General features: G+C 40.0%; 1 protein-coding gene and 1 long non-coding RNA gene across 2 annotated transcripts; one reads left to right on the forward strand and one right to left on the reverse strand.

Annotated features, from left to right (window-relative positions):
- Positions 1–603: 603 nt before the first annotated feature.
- On the forward strand, positions 604–3,701 carry LOC116247187 (uncharacterized). Its single transcript, XR_004170829.1, has 3 exons — positions 604–1,002; positions 2,752–3,075; positions 3,179–3,701. It is a non-coding gene; the product is annotated as an uncharacterized LOC116247187 (long non-coding RNA).
- A 4,557-nt stretch (positions 3,702–8,258) lies between these two features.
- On the reverse strand, positions 8,259–16,112 carry LOC116247979 (protein argonaute 10-like). The gene is made up of 24 exons (XM_031620487.2): positions 15,829–16,112; positions 15,181–15,255; positions 14,521–15,064; positions 14,097–14,305; positions 13,541–13,690; positions 13,283–13,416; positions 13,078–13,187; positions 12,889–12,995; positions 12,594–12,732; positions 12,387–12,503; positions 12,057–12,164; positions 11,885–11,956; positions 11,601–11,723; positions 11,259–11,418; positions 11,034–11,155; positions 10,646–10,783; positions 10,435–10,577; positions 10,239–10,301; positions 9,971–10,034; positions 9,725–9,860; positions 9,509–9,582; positions 9,336–9,430; positions 8,903–8,934; positions 8,259–8,535 (listed from the first exon to the last, which is right to left on the reverse strand). Exons 3-24 carry the CDS (start codon positions 14,947–14,949, stop codon positions 8,348–8,350), a joined length of 2,913 nt encoding a protein of 970 aa, XP_031476347.1. The 5' UTR covers positions 14,950–15,064; positions 15,181–15,255; positions 15,829–16,112; the 3' UTR covers positions 8,259–8,347.
- Between the last annotated feature and the right edge of the window lie 492 nt (positions 16,113–16,604).

Genomic DNA, 16,604 nt, shown 5'->3' on the forward strand with positions numbered 1-16,604 from the left:
ATTAATACAGAATATCAAAGGAAATTGATGGCGCGAGATGTGTGTGAGAGAGAGGGAGAGTTGCAGATTCTTTGTCTTTTGGAGAAGTTGGAAGGATTGCAGATACTTTGTCCTTCGGAGAACCAGTACACAAGAGATTAAGGTCGGAACATGTCTTAGCATGTTCTCGCTCTCTCTCTCTCTCTCCATACATATATATATATATATGGAGGGAGAGAGAGAGAGAATCGGTAGGTTCTGAGAAGTTTTCTTTGTTCTTTTTCCGTTGCTTTTTATGTTTAAGTATTATTAATAATGTTGGTGCGCTCAATGGTCCCCGGGAGGTTGATTGTTTTCAACATCTTTGTGGTCATTTCTCGAGAGTTACGTAGCTACATGACGCCCGGCATCTACCTCCATCTTTTCTAGAGAGAGAAACATGAAAGTAAAATGGAGAAAGACAGCGTAGGGGTAAACTGAAACTCCTTTCTCATCTCTCTCTCTCTCGTGCGCATCGACATGAATATTTTTTCAGAATTTTTTTTAACCTTGTTCGCCTTCCTGGACCACCTTATTTAGAGACACAGTATCTCTCTCTCTCTCTCTCTCTCAATTTATCTTTATAACTCGTGGTTCTGTCTTCCTATTTATTCCCCACCAATGCCTCCACTCTTCCACAGACAAGTCAAAAAATCCAAGTTAGGAAGGAAGGAAAAACAAAGAAAGATCACACAAACCCTAGCGCTCTTTCTGCACCCTTCTTCTATCCGTTTCCGGCGTGGTGGAGATGGTGCCGCGGCGGCCGCCTTAGTTGGCAGCGGCGATGGTGGTGGCGGTGCTCTTCCTGCGGCAAGTGAAGATTTAGGGGTTGAAGCTGCCAGCATGATCTGATTCTGTCTCTCTTTCTCTCGTTCTCTCTCTGCTCCCCCAAGATCAGATCATGCTGCAGTTTCATCCGCTAACATCTGCACGATTTTGAGGCGCAACCTCAACTATATACTCTGCAACAGCCAAGCGTATATGGTAATTCGTTTTCTGTAGCAATCTGTAGAGGCTCTTTCTTTAATTTGTTAATCTGTAGCAATAATGGCGGTGCTGCTTTTTCATTATATTATATACCGTATGCATTTTTAAACTATTTTTAGATGTTCACAATACCGAAGTTTTTTAATGGGAGTTATAATTTGTTGGTTAGTTTCATGGTTCATTCAGGATTCTATTTCCATGGATTTTCGTGAGAAAACCCAGCACGGATCAAGCTTATAATTCAGAAGATTACTTTTTAGCAGTTCTGGGTAACGCTAGATCCTTTCCAGTGTCACATGTTTCAGTAAAATGACATAGTCGCCCATGTGAGTTAGCTCTGTTCACTCATCCATCAGATCTATGATTTGGACCAATGTTCGCTGAGCCTTTGTCGACAGCATGAGAACAAAGGACTAATTCAAACTCTTTCTTCGAATCTCGGTCTATGTTTTGGAAGAATAATCCACGGAGTCCTGTGGGTATATCAGAACAAGGATTTCAACCCCCCTCTCTCTCTCTCAACCCACAAAACAAAAAGCAAAACGCCTGAATTGACAAGATGTCCTTTGGATTATACTTCTAATGGTGCAGAATGGGGACTATGGAGATCTACATTTTTTAAAGCGGACACTTTTCGTGTTATTTTTGTTTCTTCTTTACCTCTCAAAAGATCGATAAACTCATCAGCTCGCATGCCAATTTGACTTGGGATATTCCTTTACATGTATATATATTTCACTGGCTTCTAGATTCACGTATATCCCAAGGGAAAATAATCTAGAATAGACTCTTTCTGGATTATTTTCTGATTTCATGCCTCGTTTTGGCAAGTTCAGCTAGCTTCTTCGTTTTTCTGTTCTTGCTCCTAGAAAAAGTAGAAAATTTACCCTATGATCGTGAACGACACAAACAAGATATGAAGGCCGTCTTCCTGCTTGTACTCTTCCAATGGCATTTTTCTTCGTTAGAGATTTCATTTTATTTCTTCCTTATCTGTAAAGGTCTGTTTATGTTTGGAAGAAGGCTAGGCGGTGGAAGTTTTGATTCTGTCCATATCCAGATCCACATTTTCAGGATCGATTGTTATCTTCTTTTTTTCCCGTTTCGTTGGTATTCTTTCCATGTACGCAGCATATGCATATATTCTGTTCAATCCATCAACGGAAAAACTGATCAGCTTCTTCTCGATGTCACTCTTCTCCAAAGTTAACTCGCCTTTATAGCCCAGAAATGTAAAAGATCCCTCAATCTCAAACACAGAAAAACCCTCAAATAAACAATGCAGAAACTTACTTCCTATGTTATCTTGTGTTGAGATTTGTTGAGAAATCACTACTCTCAACACATGTTTTGCGGTATCCGCACGCCCACCATCTTGAAGCTCGGTTTTATCGTATTGGTATGCGTCAAACATATATTTGTTGGACTTACATCGATAACAGCACGGTGGTGAGTCTCCTGCTGACCATACAATTGTTATTCCTTTGTCTACTGATCTCTCTGATATAATCAGACTCCTTGCTAGTCATGGATAATATATCATGCATTATTATGTCTTAATCGTTTAGATATAAAGAACTGTCCTACGTTCTATGCACCATTTAATTGAAACTAATCTATTTCCTTGAGAGCTAGAAAAGGAGAAAGGAAAAGCATTGAAACATCGTTCTTAGGATTGGTTTTTATATGGAAAAACATTTAGAATCCGTCCTCCACTAAATTGTTTCCTTCATATGAAAACCACAGGAGATTCGTGGTAGTAGACTTAGGCCCACTAAAACTGAGTCTGGCTCACCTATCCTGGAGAAGAACACCCACCTGACGTCTCTTTTTGCTTACCATAAGATTGATGATGGGGAAGATGGTCAAATCAACTGCACAGCTCGTGCATCTATAGAAGGTCTTTGTACTTCAGCAGAAAATGTCAGGCACCATAAGAGCGTTACTCCGTGTGGTCCATATATCCAATTCATCTTTGCTTATTGCTAGTGAGCCCAGCACTTGCTGCACTTTCATGGAAGCATACGCTTCAGACATTGACATGCAATACCGTTTCACAACTTTGCACTGGTGAGCGCACCAAAAAGCCTGTCTCCCTCTCTCTCTTTCCCACTTAAGTCTCTATTGTTGCCGTGTTTATTTTTGTGTCTGTGTCTGTGTCTGCATGGTTCAGCACAGTTCTGGAAGGCTCCATTGACATATAGAAAGAGGAAAGCAATTCGTTGTGTGCATGTATATGTGCAAGCGTACATGCATGTGTGTGTATACGTGGTCCATTTGAGATAAGGCCGACTCCTTCACATCATAGAGAGACAAACAATGCAAGCGTCAACACAAGGAGACGAGAGAGAGAGAGCTTAAAATAATTCATCAGATTCTCTCTCCTCAGACGTCCATACGCAATATCTCCGACTGCACAGATATGATTCTGGAGCGCAAGGTACTGATGCCATCTCTTGACTAAAACTTCAAAAAAGAAGACTGAGGAAAAGGTCTGATAAGACATGCAATTATTTTTGTCTAATTTGATCTTCAAATTCTTATAATTGAGTCAGTACGACAAGTAAAAAACTTTGTGATTGGTTTCTTCCTTCCTCGTTTCAGCTACTGTAATCATAAGAAGAATGAGAAATATTTCATCACTCCACTCCTTTTTCGTCGTTGTTTCTTTAATTTTCCATTTTTTCCCTCCTGTTTGCGACGATTAAAAGGAAAATATCAGGGTGTGGCACTAATTAGCCATATAGTTGTGATGTATTGTTGGCAGAAATTTTCATGTTCATGTCAATCCGAGTCTTCTTTTTTTCTTTTCTTGTTAGCATGAACTCCTCCAGATCAGACCCAAAGCTAGCTTGGCTCCTAACTGGGTAAGCCCAAGTGGGTCCAGAACGTACGACACAGTTTTGTGGGTTTCTCTCATTATGGATGAATGCATATTGGTTAAAATATGCCAGACTTAATGTTCGGGTCATCCCTAATATACAAACTGTGATGGGAATCACCTATAAAGTCTAAACTGCTTTTTCAAAAGTAAAAAGCACCCTTCAAAGAAAACAAGGAAATCAGTTTCAAAAAGCTAATTTTGCTTTCCTTTTTTTCTTTTATCCTTCTCTTACTTATTTGAAGGGTATTTCGAACTTAAAAAGAAAACAGTTTAGCTTTTATATTTACATCTCAAAACAACCTCTTAATCTCTTTAAAATCAAAACACAAATGATTTCCATCAAGTTTAGTATATGTGAATGTCTGGTAGCTTTCACATTAGTCTCATCAACTTAATTAATCACATAATGAAACTGATTGATGGATGGCTATATATATATATATATATATATGCACACATGAGTTACAAGGAACTAAAGCCAGCCAGCCAGGCAAAGGGGCAAACGGGCAAATAAGGGAAGAAGCTGACAAAAGCCGTATCCCAATTGCACCAGGTGACTTCAATACATATAAATATTAATTAACTTGGTCTACTTAACCAAGGAAAGCGTTCTACGCATTTTTAAATGCTACCACCATCCAGATATCACTTTGTGACTTCGTTCCGAGTGTGAACCAAATCAGATTTGAAGATTTCTTATCATTTTTAGTATTCCAGTTATTCTTTTTTGCCAAATATTCTGCCACAACGAGGCGAGCCATCATTTTTGAAAAGTCCAAAGTCATCAAACAATGACCACCCTTTGATTTCCACAACCACCGAAAAAAGACAAGCATTTTCAGTCGCTTTGCTTATATAAAAGTAGTACACTTTTGTATTGATGAAGTGGATTTGGTATGGTTAGTGTTGAGCTTTCTTACATAATGAACTCAAAAGTCAATCGACCTTACTGCTTTTACTAGCGCATAAGTAATAGCTTAGTCACCTCCGACGATGATGATGTTGGTGACTGACGAATACACTCACATGGTAGTGCTTGCGTGCATGCTAAAAGAAGCAAGGCTCTGAACATCGATGTCATCATCTCCATTGAGGTCATGGTCATGGGCGTAAAACCTCCAAACCACACACATATTTATTCTGATACTTACTAATATTACAACATTGAATTGCTTTTCCTTTCTCACTTTTCTTCAATGGAAACAGAAAAGAAGGAGCTAATGCTATAACAATTTTACGAAGAAAGAGAGAGAGAAAGAGAGACTTCACATGCTGCATGTGCGTTTTCTGGAAACACCGTTTCCATATATGAGAAAGAAAAAACTTGTGTCGTGCAACTTTGTTCGTAGACATGGGCATGACATATATATATATATATATATATATAATTTTCCAGGTGATTATATAATTGTCAGAATCAAATAAAGTGAACATCACTTAATTTGGATGGTGTCATGTCAGCTTTATCATGCCGGAAATCAGCCAAATAGACAATAATTATCTGTCCCTGCGGTCAGTCTGGCGTGCTAAGCTGTGATAGCCGACAATGATGATCTATCCCTCCAATCTGGCGTGCTAAGTTGTGATACCCAAGGCAACGATCTCAGATTCTATTTAGCTTGAGAGAGGTTCAATACTCCTTTAGTATGCCCCATTCGAATCTGCAGTAGCCCAGATCTATTGTTAGCAGGCGAGGAGATGGTCGGTTTTGTATTATCGCTCTCTCTGTCTCGATCACCTTATCTGCTATATATCATTATTCTCTCTCATACTCCTTATTGGAACTCGATATTTTAGCAGTCAATCTAGGGACATCCCGTCGTTCATGTTAATGTCATAACACTAGAACGTGAATTTTGTATTATATGCTTGCAATAAATATTCACACATATGTAACATAGATACATAACATCTGCACTGTACATTAATGCATCAGAATATGTTGCCATAAGAACGATAGTCGAACAAATAAAAAAAAAGTCTCAATCCAACTCATTTGGCTTATAAAAGTAATGGGTCCTTGTTATATCATTCCAGACAACATCACCAATAATTATTTGGGGAAAGAAATATTCCCTTCATCCTGATAGCAATGTATGAAAAGCTTTGTCCTCCACTGGAGAATTAACATATTCAAAATGGCCAAAATCCAAGATCGATATATATTTTACGTTTATCTTCTGATATGATCATATTCTATTGCCGAAATCCATTAACATCTCCCACACCCACAAAAACAGAAAAAAAAAAGTTTGAATAGTGGACATTCAACTGTTTGAGAAAATGGAGGACCAGACTTTCGAATTAAACGATCATGTCATTTCAAGAGCAGATAACAATAGAGAAAAAAAATCTCCGCTTCTTCGTCCTTGAGTATCTTCTGTATATATGTATATTTTGGCAGCCATAAAGCCTTCAGCTTGCCTCCAACAACAAGCGGTACACCAGAATCCCGTCTTCACAAAAGAGCCATATTGGTGAGACATGAACAACGACCCGGTGGACCTTTGTGTTCTTGGCTATAACCCACTTGGGCGCACGCTCAATCGATTGACAACCCTGGTTATTTAGAATCAATGCCATCTCACCACTGAACCAGATGAATAGTTGATAGAAAAACAAGAAAAAGATGTGTAAATTAATACTAAACGACGAAAATACATATCATATTTTCTCTCTTAACCATCTTAACCATCCATTATCATAGATTGAATGAACATCATTAAATTGCTTAGTGAATTTGAAAAGACAAGTAACTATATATATATATATATATATACACACACACACACACACACGGCTACCTTTATTCATGCATGACCAGTCTTGTCGACAGTATATGGGTGCCATTTTTTGGAGAGTCCACGTGATACACATAGATGGTCTGCATTTGATATGTCTAGTCCCATTATTAAGTATGTACAAGTGTGTAGTTGTTTGATTTTGTGGGTCTCCTAATCAGGCTTTGAGCAGTGGCTTGTAAAAGTCTATAAGGGTCTTGATTTTGGCAGGTTTTTGGTCGATCAAATATTGGTTTACATTACAAAGTCAAGCTCTAAGCTGCTTGTACAATGAAAATGAAGACCATCCTGGAAAGGTTGCTATCTATACATCAACAAAGTTATCGTACCGGCAACAGCCATCACTTCGGTGGCTAATTTTCTTATAACAAGTACACAAAGGTACGCAGTTCAACTTTGAACCGTTAAAAGATGAGAAGAGTGGTAAATTGTCCATAAAAGTGATTTAATTAGCCATTCCAAGTGTGGCACTCCGTAAGTTTTTATCATATCAATGTACCCTTCATAATTAGCAAAAAATTTGTTATCCAAAGAAAGGAATTGGTGAAACAGCAGAATCACTCGTTATGAGATTAACGGCCTGGTATATTTTAAAGTAAGAGATGCTTTGAAATTACACCGATTTTCAATTTGGAGATGAAAGATGGCAGCAATAATCAAGATATATACAAGACGTACGTGATCTTGATTTTACGCTTAGGATGCCAAATCACTTCGTCTCGAACTGGGACTGCACTGTGTGCTTTTGAGCGCCACTGTAATAAAGCCCCTTGTTTTCCAACAAATGTTTTCCCTGGCTTTGAAATTGGAATTCCTTTTCTCAGGGTGGCTGCTGCAGGCATCTGGTTCTCGCAGGCAGGAAACCATTTAATTGATGGCCTTTTCTTGTTCTCCAAACCTTGAAAACAAGCCATGTTCGCTTCATTAAACTACCCAGGAGTGTTGACTGAACGATGACAACGCATTTAGGTTTTGTTTTTTTCACATTTACAGTTTAATTGCCTAAGAAGAAAGAGGTTTAAAAAAACACTCGAGCGTTGTTTGGTAGAACTTAAGCACAATAATATTTTCCTAGCGTTGGACACAGAATCTCTTCCCATGGCCGTCAGAGAACATGACCTGCCACTGGCAAAAAATCACATGGATGCATAGAGACGTTCGATGCTACAGGCGTGCAACCTGAGGTCTATACGATACATCGGAGGGTGAGTTTAAAGTTTAAACCCCAGTGATGAGGTACTTTAGGTATGTGTTTCCCTCGGGAAAAAAAAAATGGATCAAGGAACACAGAGACATGGTGGTAGACCAGACATCAGGCCTAAGAAATCCTAGAGTCTAATTTCAGATCCAAGATCAGCTAAAACACCCAAAAACACCACACGGTATTTTCCAACGGAAATGGCAGATTTCAACAAGAATAACTCGACTCAGAACCCATCGAGACAAACTTCCCAAGCCAATACCGAACTAACCAGAGACAGCACTGCTTATGCGGAAAGAATGTATCCCAGGTCCACCGGTTCTTCCGAGACTTTAGTACCCGCGGCAAATTTGGAAAAAGGCAAACGGAAGGAAAGATTCTTGGATCATGAATAATTCTTATATACATACAAGGAGAGAAGCCGATGGGAGCACAGAATTCATCACCATCGGTTCCTCAGCAGTAGAACATAACTTTCTTGACATTCTCCTTCAGTGCTGGTAACGGCCGGACGCCAGCCGAACGCCCACTCTTTGTTGATCCTGAACTCCGACCACCAGGTGTGGAGCCGTTGTCCATTGCATCAGGCTCCATGTAGAATCTTGCGCGAAATGCCGCAAGATGCGCATAGTAAGCAGGGGGCACTGCACATTCACACCAAACAAAGGTTTAGAATTTCATGGTGATTCCTCTCATTTTTTTTTTGTTCAACCACGAGGCGACATCAGACCCTTGCACGCATGACCTCAAGGGTACGTCTTTCACGATCATATTAGCTGAATGTAACTTCTTTTCATATGGAAAGAGATGAGAAAACGCAGCAGGTTCAACAACTAGTAATGCAGCTATTCTTCTCACTCACGAGGCAAGCCCATCTGGGACAACACCCTTCGGGGTGGGAAATCACTTTCTCACCAGAGGCGCAGTTCATGTGGAAACCATGCTGACCCATGGTAATGTAATGAACATTCAAATGGGGACAACAAAGCGACTTCATCAGAATTTACTTACCTACGGAGACGGAGCGGGTACACCTAGCATACCTGCAAAAGAAATAAGATACACAGAATCACATCTCTCTCAAAGAAAAACTATAAAAACGATTACATAGTGCACTAGGTGTCAACGCAAGGATTCCCCGGACAAGTGAGACTGCAGGGCAGGCACGGAGGGAGTTATTGACTGGTGACAAGTCGGGAGCAGAATCTATATGCATGCATAAGCTGTGCAAAATCTAAACAGCCTGAACTTCAAACTTTTTCTTCTTGAGTACTTTTATCGGCAAAAATTGTCCAAGAAATTTAAGTTAAATGAAAAGTATATTAGGTGAAATAAAAAAAATATGATATGTTTAATAAGGTTATGCAAATATTGCATACATGATTATGTAACTGAAATTTTGGTCAAAACACGAATGTTTGTATGGATCTAATGTTGTACTCACGTATAGCATAAGTTGTTGGTTAGTGTCTGCATCCCATCAGCTGTAAAATTGTTCTCATCCCACAGCACGTGGTAATGAGCAGGCCGGCTAGTGCCCTGCAACGTATAAAACTACACCACCTGAGCATAAACTAATTCAAGTTGACTGAGGAAAATAAAGTACCATGTGCAAACCTGTATCCCAGCATGACTGCACAGGTAGAAATCAAATTCATTGGGATGGCAAATTTTAGTATCAACCACAGTGCCTACAAGTTAACAGTCAAGGATTTTCAGTTGCAGAATTGATGCTTGCGGAGTCTAAGCCTTGAAATTAGCTGATACACATGTGCATGCATATTCGTGATTTAAACGCATGTATGGTATATCCAAATTTCTATATGAACTTACCCGGGAGAATGTTGCCACTCTTATCTGTGCTGCCTCTGTCTCTATGGTTGCTAGCAAATAGTCGTGTATGATGCCGCTTTTGCACGACAACAAAAGTCACCGGTGGTTGGTAATTTGGTTCCAGTGAAGCACAGGCCTGAAAAATTGACTCTGACCATGACTTTTACAAAAACAACCATCGAAAAGGAAAAGAAAGAACCAAAATCATGTTCCATCACTTGAAAAAAGCAAACTACATCTGCTCACCTTCCTTATTGCATCTAGCTCATACAGCAGCACTTGATAGAATTGACCTTCGCTCACACCATCCCTAGTTACAAACACTACCAAGTTAAAGCCTCCCAGAATTCAAACGACATCTTTCAAAAAAAATATTCCAAGTCCTAATATAAATAAGTGTTTTTACTCTTTTCGCAGAGAAAATGATCATCGCCAAATGTACAATACACTAGAAATTATCAACTTGTACATATAAACGTGTGCAAGTTTTCAGGTCATGAAGACATCAACAGACCTATAAAAAATAATTCGCAGTGGCTTCTGACCAGTTGCCCTTCTAAAGGAAATCAAGAGGTCCCTGAAAATTCAAACATTAACTAGAAAATAATTAATTAGCAAGAACTTTTGTACAGTCAAAGGAAACGTGTTCGCAATTACAATATCAATTGGTTCAAGTAGTTATACAGTTCGAAGGGGGAAGAAAATCATACCGAATCATGCCACCACTAACTGTACCGCGGACGGGGTCATGCCATGTCTTGTACAAATCTTGTATAAGCTCTTGCCGATGAGCTTGAGCACAAACCAGCCCAGCATACTTTGTAATCTCTGGCCAATCCTGAGAAGCTACAACCTGAAACAGAACATATAAGTACAAAATACTGGAAGAATGACGCAATAGAAGGAGAAAGTCATACTTACAGCTGCTATGGATGGACTGGAATCCTCCCCTGTCTCGGGGTGGGTCACATCTGCTCCAAATATTATGGTAGGTATATCACTAACCAAAGGTATTCTCCAGCTGATAGCATCCATAAGGACAGTGTTTCTTCCTCCCATCTACAGGAAATTAAAGCAGATTGCATGTTTAAAGGTGAATCTTATAAAGAGTTGTCAGAACCACGCAGCACAATGACTCAGTTATAAAACTGAAAAAAGAAATGCTGCAAGCCACCGAACACATTGCTTGGTTCATCTAAGACATACCATGTATAGTTGCCCACATATGTCAACCATAAGTTGGAGATCTCGCACTCATATGAGAGACTAAATGAAACTTCACTATTTAACCAGAGATTAACACTCTTACCTTGACATTAATTTTCAACGAGACATTGGCCAGGTACTGCTTGCTAACTTTGAATACGTGCTTTGTGAGACAACACTGAGATATTAAGCCTAGATCAGTTTCACATATCCGCTTGAGATCACCTGCAAAAATCAGGGCATCTTTTCAGCTCTTTGTCTTAAGTTTATTTGCACCATCTTGGCATTTATTAGTAGAATTACAGAAGCAAGAATAAAAAACTTATACCATACAAAGAGCCATTGTTGTCGGGCAATATGGCTAAGAGGAGATCCAGCTCTTTCCCTTTCAGTTTGTTTATACTAGCATTATATACATGCTTAAGGGCCTTTTCTACCTGGTCAGGTCTGGCAGCATATACAGGAATCACAGGCTCAGGATTGAATTCCTACAACAAGAGGAACAAAAGACTCGATTATACCCATGTTTTTTCATGATGAAACCTTAGCTAGACAATGAATTGTGCCCCACCAACTTAGGGCTGGAGGTCAAAATCCTACCGATTGGGCAGAGAAGACATTGGACATCCTTAGGTTTTGGCTACAATAATCCCAAAACTAAATAACTTACCATGCCAGACACTTGGCACATTTGTGCCAACTCATTACAGAAGCTGCGTGCTACACTCTCCTGGACACTTCTTGAGAAGTTGATACATGCCCAATGGCTCACTTTACTCCCATTTATCATTTTCTGTAATAAAAAAGAGATGATACATCTTAGAGATGCAGTTGGTACTTAAGCACATTTATAAGGACGAGCAAAAAATACTTTGCCTCTATTACTAGCTGATGTAATTACCAAGGTTGAACAAAGGAAAAAGATGCAAAAGAAGGAAGGCAAAAAGCATGTACCTTGTTCATCATATTCCACTGACCAACCTGAGGCAAGCAGTCCTTTTCTTTTCCAGTTTCATGATACTTCAGCTATCACGGCATAATTAAAGATGCATGGGCATAAGAAGTCATTAGCTCAGAGACGACAGGACATCAACATAAGCAATATTGTCAAGATTGAGGACATTACCCAAGGTGCAGGCAAAATCCGAGCCTCAACAGAGGCAAGCTTTTCACTGATTTTGATCCCAAATTCCTTTGCATATGGATCTTGGTCATATGCATTATGGTGGACAGTCTGGACGTGGCATATGTTCATGCAATTTGAGCAAAACAGACAATAAAAAAATCATCCTTAAAGAAGAAAAATAAAAATAAAATGAAAAATAAAAATAAAATGAACCACTTGGTTGTGAGAATACCCAAACGACTAAGTAGAAATGTAAAGTGAAAGGTGGATTATTAGCTTTAAGAGACCAGTAAGCTGCACACACAGCTCATAAACTCTGAGATTGTATACCTGCAAAATATCCATTTCCCTATCTCTAGGTCTCTGGCATGTAACTTTGAGGAGAGCCGTGATCTGCTTCTCATTCAACCTTTTGGTATATCGTTGCCCCTCCACAATTTTACACGCCTAATTTAGACCAAGAACCAATCAATCAACACAAATGGTTCAAAGAACCAGCAAAAAGATCAACAACCTCATGCCAAAAGAAAGTATTACCTCCATTGGCAAATAATTAGCTTTCTTTTGGTTTCCCACTTGAAGGCAAGGAAGCTGAGTGTGTTGGATGGTGAAGCCATACATCTCTTGAAAGTACTCAACTACTGATTTCATTGTTGATTGATCATCAACTGGAAACCTGTTGGATGTTACTTAGCATTTAATACCAGTAGTTACGATAACCTCACCAAGGCTCAGATTAGTTACTTCCTACTCTTCAGAAGGCATAGAACTATCACAGTAAGTAAAAAACAAAAAAAAAAAACAAAAAGGAAATATACTGCATCTCTCTTACACAAGCTCCCTAGTTGGCTGCGATGTCAACCCAGAAACTCTGTACTTCCTTCTAACATTTCCTCTATGAGTGACTTCAACTTTAACACCTCTCAATGCCTTCTTGATCTGACAATTTATGAGAACGAAAAATTATTCAAATTTCAATAACAGAATAGAACGGTCAAGCAGATGAAGAACTAAACAATACCTTTATACGGTCAGCATCAGATAATGGTCTTGACAGAACATCTTTGTTCAGAATTTGAGCTACAAACTCAATTACTGGAAGTGGTTCTATAAAGGCTGTGGAAGACATGTCTACACAAATTTTCACATAAACCTCAGAAAGAGTACAAGAAGGAAATCCCAAAGTTGTTGATAATTTATAATAAACCACTTGCCCCTGAACTTACCAATATTTAGAGAAAGACCCATTTGAGTAGGCCTTATACTTTGATAAAAGCCACACCAGGACTCCAGTCCTTCACCAAGCCGCTGCGGCCTCCGAATATCAGGAGAATAAAATGATCTCCCGACAGGGCAATACCTGAAGAAAATGCAACCAAGAAGTGGGAAAGAAAAGGTCACAAGTAAAAGTGAAGAAACCCTTCGCTAGATGTAAATGATTGAAACAAAAAACTAACACAAAACTCACTTTTAAAAAGTCGCACCTTTGAGTTGATAGTTCTCGAAGAACAATGTCGAGAACTTGAAGAGCTTCTTGTGGAGCCTCAGCTCGTCTACCAGCCAGAAACTCTCCCAAATGGTGCAGATCAGCTCTTGCGACAAATTTTATTGCAACCCGAAATTCCCTTTCCCTTCTGAAGAGTGACTTGAAAGTCGGTCAAATTTTGTTTAAGGCACTTCAATATGCAGAAGTGCTTAGAAATTCAAATAAACAATTCCAACAATTCATTTACCAAAGGTTTTACAGTAAGCCATTCAGCGTTCGTAACTTTCTTTGCCTACTCTATGTAGTGAAAGAAATTGAAGAGATATTTTTCACTAGCGAGTCCCAAGTGAAAATTCACCTGCCGAAAGGGCCTACATCTACTGGTTTCTCTCTCTCATAAAGAGGAAGAGGGCATACATCTATGAAAAAAGCACCAAAGAAATCAAATGGCAAGTACAGAACACCAATAACCTGGCTAAGGAGAGGCAAAGATACATAAATGAAAAGTACATCCAAAATTAAGATGGGGACTACACCACGTGAAGGAAACTCACTTGGGACCGTGAACACCGTCTTCTTCATCCACAAGTTTAACAATGAACTCCTTTGAAGTGAAAGGAAGTACTCCTGCGGTGTACAGGCTCTTCCTTCCGTCATAAGCAGGCAATCTCATCCCCAGATCAGACTCCCTGTATAGTTTCACCAGGTCAGCCATGATAGCCCTGTTCACGCTTCTAGACACCACCTCAGGAGTTATGGTTACCTAGAAACAAGAAACAGAAAGGTCAAGTAAGATAATCACGAAAACTACTATTACACAACCAAGTCCACAAGAAATCCTCTCCCCGTTTCAAGAGTAATTTCACTAGCACCATGTCCTGCTACAGTAACGCAGGATCAAGAATAAAGAAGCGAATCGTGAAAATACTGTTTAACCGAAGACACAGCAAGAAAGATGAAAAAAAATGTGTAACTTACATCATACTGGTTCAAGTCCTTCTGCGGAAGCTCAGCAAAGAAATGGTTGGCTTTCACCAGGCACTTTACTCCAGCTTGTCCATAACCAGGCCTAGCAGGAAACCTGATAGCCTTGCTAGAAGCAGGAGGCCCCACTTCCATGCCAACCAAACCCCGCGTATTGCAGGCATCAATTCGAGGTGCCGGGAGTTCCAAACCTTTCACGGGGACCGGCGGCTCCATACTGCAGACTCTGGAATCCAGGCGCGCAAAAACGTCACCTTGATCTGGTTTTCCCTTGGCTCTCGGCCTTCTTTTGCTTCTGCCATTCTGAAGATGCTCTTGGGGAGGACCCTTTCTAGCTTGAAGGGTTTTTGATGGGTTTTGTACATGATTGTTCTTTATCACTACATGGTACTCTGCATTCTCTTTCATTTGGCCTAGAGGCATGATTGAACGGAGATGGCAAACGTAGGGATAAAGTCAATCCAGAGTTTGCATAGGAAAAGATGGTGTGTCACCAAAAAACACCAACCAATTCTTTCTGATCCCGGGCTCAGGTTATCTGCGAAACAGCTCCAGCAATAGCGCTGTTAGAAATAGAGAAAATGGAAGTGCCCCAATAAAGAACTCCTATCAGTGAAATGAAAGAACTCCAGAAGGTTTATGATAATGACATACCAAGAGCTGTCTCGGGAGGAAAGGAGCAGACTAGCACTACAAGCGATATAGGCAAAGCAGCTTTCACTTCTTCTCCTGCAGCACAAAGCACGCCAAGCATGCACATGGCTTAAAACAGCACATGCAGAAACACAACCACATTTGAAAGATGAAGAGAAAATGCAAGACAACCAACTGGGAGAATTAGAAAATAGTTTGGCCAGCCTTCCTATTCCCAGCGAAAAATCAGCAAAATGAAATATTTCAAATTCAAAGCCCACCGCTTCATGGAGAAAAATTCAAAGCACCGCGAACTCTAAAAGAAAAACGAACACCAAAGAATTGTAAAGCTACTCATTGGCGCTCGTCACAAACGCACCCTCCATCCTCCCAAGGAGAACCAGAACACCGTATAGTTTCCAATGACTACAGACGAAAAAAGAATGAGCTAAAAAGAAATTAAACAAGAGAACGTCTAGTAAGACGGCCTATATCCAGTCTCAATACCGCAGATCCTCCCCTAGAAAAAGAATAAAAGCAATCCAAAACCATCGTTCACTCTTGAAGGAAAACACTGTAACAAAGAAAAAGTGCCACAAAAAAAAAACAAGAATATGAGACTTGACAACTAGAGAGAGAGAGAGGGGGAGGAAAAGACCAGGAATCTACTTTGTTCCTTTCTCAGTTTGAGAAATCATGTAGGGAGTTGGATGCAATAGTGACGGCGTGCGATGGGATGAAGGTCATCAGCAATTCGGGATTTGCTGGGAAGAAGAGAGATTTATAGAGAGGGAACGAAGCCCATGGATTTTCCTTGAAAACCAAAATAAAAAATTGTAGAGAGAGAGAAAGAGAGAGAGAGAGAGAGGATCACGTGTAGGAAGTAGCGTAAAGCAGGAAGGGCTTTTGAGTATTGAAAGGGAATAGGGCCTCAAAGATATGGGTGGGGGGGCGTTTTCTGCCCTTTTCTGACCCACGCAGCCTTGGATGCATAAAAAGTAATCGGGAGAGAGGTGACACGCCAAGGGACTAGGATCAAAAGCAATCATGCACAGAAGAAGAATAATTCGAAGTTGCAGAGTTGTTGACAGATAATTCAATAAGAATATTAATACCACCATCCTCCCTCCCTCTCACCGCCTCCTTTCTCTCTCTCTCTCTCCCCTCCTCTCGCCCTCCATATTATAGTCTGCTCCATGTCTCCATCCCGTCCCCTATCTAAATACATTTTTTTCTTCTTTTTTTCATACAAACTTGAGGTGGTACACTTTTATCCACCTCTCCCTCTTCTCTATGGTTTCAAGACTGTAAACTCTGTACCTGTCCACATTTGAATAACAGAGAGGTGCACTTACTGTAGACTCTTTCTGTCCCTCTATGTTTTGAATACAGGGATTCCCGCTTCCTAGTTCCCAGCCACTAGCCAGGGAATATAACGACAGTGG

Source organism: Nymphaea colorata, chromosome 2 (genome assembly GCF_008831285.2).
Source record: "Nymphaea colorata isolate Beijing-Zhang1983 chromosome 2, ASM883128v2, whole genome shotgun sequence".
NCBI classification, from domain to species: Eukaryota; Viridiplantae; Streptophyta; class Magnoliopsida; order Nymphaeales; family Nymphaeaceae; genus Nymphaea; species Nymphaea colorata.

Excerpts from the sequence above, each read along its gene's own strand:
- LOC116247979 (XM_031620487.2), bottom strand. The coding sequence starts at position 14,949 with ATGCCTCTAGGCCAAATGAAAGAGAATGCAGAGTACCATGTAGTGATA. Across the intron at positions 12,733-12,888 it reads CAGCCAACTAGGGAGCTTGT|GTTTCCAGTTGATGATCAAT; the intron begins GTAAGAGAGATG and ends AACATCCAACAG. Across the intron at positions 10,035-10,238 it reads CTGCGAATTATTTTTTATAG|GGATGGTGTGAGCGAAGGTC; the intron begins GTCTGTTGATGT and ends GTTTGTAACTAG.